The following is a 5,691-nucleotide window of genomic DNA, read 5'->3' on the forward strand; positions in this document are numbered from 1 at the left end:
GATGAAAATCGGTCCAGCCATCTCTGAGATCTCGACCTCTTAGTTGACAACACACATACGGACACACACACATACACACACACACACACACACACACACACACACAGACATTTGCTCAGTTCGTCGAGCTGAATCGATTGGTATATGTCATTCGGCCCTCCGGGGCTCGGAAAAATTTTCGAAAGTTTGAGCGAATTCTATACCTATTTTTTATATATATAAAAATAGGTAAAAAACACCGTAAACATTACCTGCATACCGTGCTTCGCATCTGGCAAGACGCCGTGAAGCAAAGTTCTTCATTCTCGTACAGTAGGAACGAGTAACCCTTCATTCCATTGCATTGTCATGGATTGCTTAGTTCAAGTGTTAACTGAGACTGAGAGCAGAGGCAATTCCCAAGTAAGGGATATACTCTACACAGTAGGATATACTCTCACGTATTCAGTTTCTCTCCAATATAGGTCTCTCATTCAGTAATGTCAAGCAAAGTGTTCACAGCGGGTGTTTTTTGTTGCTTCGTTTGTTTGAGGATTCACAATACAAGCCCTTTCATTTCACGAAAACTAACGTGCTTTGTTTGTGAAGCCGGTTTTTACCCAATTACTTGTGTACAGAAGTGCAGTTTTCAAACGGTGTTACATTATCACTTCGGTTCAAAAATTATTCTCAATGAAAAATGTCTGAATTAGCATATGCAATTTAGATGCGATTAGAACCAATAGAGTATTAGTAGATACAGTTTATATTGTTGGCTTGAATTGGAAATCAAAACTACATAAGCAAACATACTTCGATCCGATGGTAATCATGACGAAAGCAAGCACGTAGTTTTTGGTCTCTAGACTGAACATGTATGGGCTACTGCTAAATTCGGAGTCGTCATCAAGTAACTTGGACAATGAACCAGATAATTTATACCTCTCAAATCATTTATTCGATCCCGCCGCACTATGGCCTAAATTCTAGCTCCAAGATGAAAGTTCGAATCTGCATAGGACCCAGTTGGATTTCGTATCCCTCGTTGCTGACATTACGTAAACTTTCCTCCGATTCCGATCCCTGTTGTGACTCTACGTTCGCCTGCGACGCCAAATCGTTCTGGAACGGGTTAACCTGCTGCAGGTAGGACGGATCCGGCTTGAACTGGAACCGCTTGTTGTCTTCCTTCCATTGATTTCCAGCCAGTGTGGTTTCACGAATGGTTTCGATACTGAACGAACGGAAGATATCCTGTAGATTGAACCGGACCGGTTTGGAGTACATGGGATCTTCGTCCTTCTCGAGCAGATGCTCGAATCGTACCAGCAGACTGTTTTCCTTCCACGGCTCGAACGTCATCAGGTTGACGTTCAACGGGAGGGACAGCGAAAGTGCTGAGTACTGTAGACAAAAAAAAAATGTTTGTAATTTCGCGTTAATTTGATTGGTTGAAAGATTACTTACAATGTTGTTGAATCGTTTCTGCCATTCTTCGTACGAGTAGTTGGTGACATCACTGAGGAACACCCAGTTCGGTAGCAAAATTTGATTCTGCAGGAACCGTTCCCTGGCCGGCAGGGTCGGACTGGAAGTCTTTTTCGATCCAAACATAACATAGTGTTTGCCACGAGCCACCAGTCCCTTTCCGTAGGCCTGCTCATCGAGTGCTTCGTCCACACCGAAAGCATCATCGTGAAGAAGCCTTCGATGAACCATCAACTCGAGTGATCCATCTTCCAAGCTGCTACCACCCTGGGCACGATCGTTCAAAACAGCCAACCGAATGTTATCATCTTCCAGGGCGATTTTCGTTGTTACGGGATAGTAGTTTCCAGAAATCGGTTCATCCAGCTGTAAATTCCAGGTGTCGCGATGATTTCGCACTCGCCGAATCATCTCCCGGCCGTTCGAATCCGTCCAGAACACACCGTTCGATTGGGCGGCTGTGTAAAATCGTGAAACCACTTCCTTGCCAACATTATCATCAATCGGAACGGGGCCGACCAACCACTCGAACTCAACGTGGTTCTCGTCGGAGTAGATACGAACCACCTGACTGATCCATTCGTTGAACACCTGATGAACTTCCTGAACCACGTTCCCCTTGAACACTTGCAACAGAACGGAATCACTGACGTGCCGCTCGGTCCCGTTGGGACGGAAGATGTAGGCACCAGACGAGCGATTTCGCCATTCGATATTGTTTCCGATTGCCGCTTCGTAGTAAACGAATGTTTGACGTAACCGACTACTGATTCCGTTGACACTGATTGTGCTCAGGAAACCGTTGCTGTCGAAGCTAACATTTAGGTACTTGTTTCCGATGACCACTTCCTGCGAGTGCCACTGTTTGGCAGCTTCGTCAGCTTGTAGCTTTACGGCCGGTGCTGATGCTGAATGGTGATCGTTGGTGAAATCGTCCACGGATTCGATCACCCGTGACACGAAGTAAGATTTGTAACCGAGTGGAGGAAGTTCGTTCGCCAGGAACACCACTTCGCTGGTTGCGTTGCTGAAGCGGTAGTTCAGATTTTGAACCGTGGCCGGAATGGGAACCATTTGGGAAGGTGTTTCAACACCACGGTAGTCTTTGACGATGTACTTGTTGCCGGAAACCGGCAAACGAACATACTGATAGCCGGAGTGGGCCAGCGGATTGTACAGGGTGACCATAAAGCTATCGCTAGATTCAGTGATTTCACATTTGCTGATGTTCAACCAATGGCAGGTGTCGAATTCGAAGGTGAAGTTTCGCTGAAAATCATGACCGCTATATTTGGATAGGCTTTTCTTCTGCACCGGGTCGACCATTTGATTCAGAGCGACTTTCGTATTTGCTCCGCAGGCTTCGATTGCCCGGTGCAACATCCGGGAATAATCGTCGGCCACGTGTTGCTTCTCGGTTCCGGTCACGGCATCATGGTGCTGCATCACACCCATGGTTTCCCGCAGGACGTTCAGATGGACCGTGAAATGACTTTCCTTTTTCGGTGCCAGAGCCGTCAGTTGTTTGCAAACCTGCAGGAAATGATTTCCGACACGTTCGAAACGTTTGATCGTTGGCCGGGACGTAAAATAACCGGTCCAGAAGGCGTGCGGATCCGAAGCGTACGGAAAGAAATCATCGCTCTTCGTAGGCCACGTAATGTCCGCATCGTGCAGGGCTTTCAGATAACAGGATGGAGTTGAGTAGAAAACGTTGACGTTGGATCCATTGGCTTGACGTGCGTTGGTGTGTCTGAAATGGGATGCGTTAGTAGAAAGATTTTTTTTTAAATTTGGAAATATTACTTAATAAGCTTATCTTGATTTTTGAACCACATTTCAGCGTACTGATAGTGAAAGTCCTCACCCATGGTTAAAACTATGTTATTTGTGCGGTAAGCCAAACTCATGTTCTGTACAATGGCAATGAATTGATCAACCTAGAGTAATACATTTACAATGAATGGGCAATCAAATCAAAATTAGGCCTTCGTTTGGGCGACCAATTTCTGGGAACTAACTAATCTACGGTTCGTTTGTTGGGCAATTCAATCTATCAGAAATGTGAGGGTGCAGTGCGACTACTTTTCAAACCAACGTCATTTCCCGAATCCCAAACCTAACCCCCCGGATTACCTGATCAGTTTATCCATGTTCTTGAAGTACACATTGGCGTCCATGTAGGTAAAGTCCCCGCCCATGGTCAGTACAATGTTATTCGTTCGGTAGTGTTTCGCCTGCAATTCTACATAATACAAAAATTTCTCGACCTGTTCCCCAGAAATTGACCGTCGATTAGTGTGAGTAACAAATGGACACCAACTGGCAGCGATCCTACCTTCGAGTTTACATTGTTTTCCGCACTGTACGGCCCATCCATGATCGGTTCGTCCGAACACAGGATGTCAAAACAGAACCCTGGCGGTGGTTGATACGTATTGTACAAAACTCCCGTAAACAGATCACTGTCCGCCATATTTGCACTGGCTTTCCAAATCATTTCAGCATTCTTTTTCGTCAGCCGTTCTCTTTTATCCTCGTAATCCAATCGTCCAAAGAACAGTCCATCGAATCCCATCTGAGCGAAAATGGACGCCTGTTCCCGTGAGTGTCCGAACGGATCGATTTGCCAACCGATCCTTGGTCGGCCACACTCTCCAAAGGTATCATTCAGTAGTCGCAGTCCCCAGGTAAATTGATCGATGATGCTTTGATAGTGCGTTGCTGCTTCATCATTCATACTCCACGCACCGCCGATGAATTCCAACCGGCCTTGATTAACCAAATCTCGTACCTGTTCCTGCAATTCGGCTGTTTGTTCTTTCCACCATTTGAAAAAGAAAGCCGACTCGACGTAGACGAATCTTCGCGAAGGGTCCTTGAGCAGTGAATCGATCACCGAATCAAGTATGTACTGAACACCTGCCTTCTGGATAAGTGTTCTACCTGTAAAAAAACATGAAACATTTAACTGGGCAATTCCGGAGGGCTTCGAATGGATCCTCTTACTCCCGTAATAGTACTGATCGACCGTTTTGAGCCAACCGACATCATCGTGGGTGTGCGGGACCAAGTGGATATTCAGCATGTTCTTCTTGATCTCGGGACAGGACTGGAAGTAGAAAGAGGGAAAATAGAGATTAAGCTGCATACTGCTGTAAATCGATACCGTGATCGTGTGCCATCTGGGCAAAATATGTTAATGATGCAAAAATTGCGATTACATTGTTTGGCTTGTTCCAAATCTTTCCATTGAAAATATTCCAACTGCAAGGAATAGCTGTTTGCCCTCATTGCCAGATTGTGTTTATAAGACATCGATCGGAATGAATCCAATGCTTTGCTCTGATGCTGGAAACATAACGTTTTGCCATGAAGGCAGTTTATTATCAGATCAGTTGATAATCAATCAACGTTTTGTGTTCAGTACTTTGTTGATCTTGTAGCTGGGAGGAATTCAACGAATCTATTTTTACACGAGCCAGTGATATTGGGTTCAATCCAGCTGGTGCGATTAGTCTGTTTTGAATTTGATGCAGAACAGCTGATGGAGCGATTACGGTTTTTCTAAAACTTGGAAAACGTGTACCAGACTTATAGAAGTTAGAAACTGGAGTATGTTCACTATCCATTTGACACATATGTCTTTACAATTCTTTGTAAACGTTATTTCAGCTACTTGTAGCAAATTATAGTAATTTTGCACAGAGACTTTTCCTATTTTTTAAAATAATTCAAAATTAATTTTTTTTAATCAAATACCACTTCATGGACTTTGATAGTAAGCCCTCTCCCATTTTCCTAATTGGCACATCAGCACACATGGATTGTTTCATCAGCATTTAGTTGCTGTTGGCTCCAGTCGAAGTTATGGAAGTTTTGAGTGTTTGACGTGAATACGTCTTACTTTGGTATGGAGCGTCTTTTCAAAATTCGCCCTGTGGAAAAATGGGTAAAACTTAATCGTGAATATCTCTTGGTGCACTAAATGCAAGAACATAATTCTTTTTGTGGTAAGTTTGAGAGGTAAAGAGTTTTGCCTTTCTCATATTTTGCAATTACTGTGAAAACCGACTTTTGAACCGAGTCGTCGAGTGCAAAATATCTCTCTCTCTCTCTCTCTCTCTCTCTCTCTCTCTCTCTCTCTCTCTCTCTCTCTCTCTCTCTCTCTCTCTCTCTCTCTCTCTCTCTCTCTCTCTCTCTCTCTCTCTCTCTCTCTCTCTA

The 5,691-nt window shown here is 44.4% G+C and overlaps 1 protein-coding gene across 2 annotated transcripts in view; it reads right to left on the reverse strand.

Moving 5' to 3' along the window:
• Positions 1-911: 911 nt before the first annotated feature.
• The window catches only part of LOC131431253 (lysosomal alpha-mannosidase-like), a 13,144-nt gene continuing 8,364 nt past the window's right edge, over positions 912-5,691 (reverse strand). The window contains exons 2-6 of one of the 2 annotated variants that reach the window (XM_058596857.1): positions 4,477-4,579; positions 3,806-4,413; positions 3,274-3,407; positions 1,447-3,220; positions 912-1,383 (exon numbers count right to left, since the gene is read on the reverse strand). In XM_058596857.1, coding sequence (XP_058452840.1) covers positions 952-1,383; positions 1,447-3,220; positions 3,274-3,407; positions 3,806-4,413; positions 4,477-4,579 — 3,051 coding nt within the window. In that variant the 3' untranslated portion in view covers positions 912-951. Of the gene's footprint in view, positions 1,384-1,446; positions 3,221-3,273; positions 3,408-3,603; positions 3,738-3,805; positions 4,414-4,476; positions 4,580-5,691 lie in introns of both variants that reach the window. The other variant, XM_058596856.1, reaches the window with a different exon arrangement.

The sequence above is a fragment of the Malaya genurostris genome, chromosome 2 (assembly GCF_030247185.1).
Source record: "Malaya genurostris strain Urasoe2022 chromosome 2, Malgen_1.1, whole genome shotgun sequence".
NCBI lineage: Eukaryota > Metazoa > Arthropoda > Insecta > Diptera > Culicidae > Malaya > Malaya genurostris.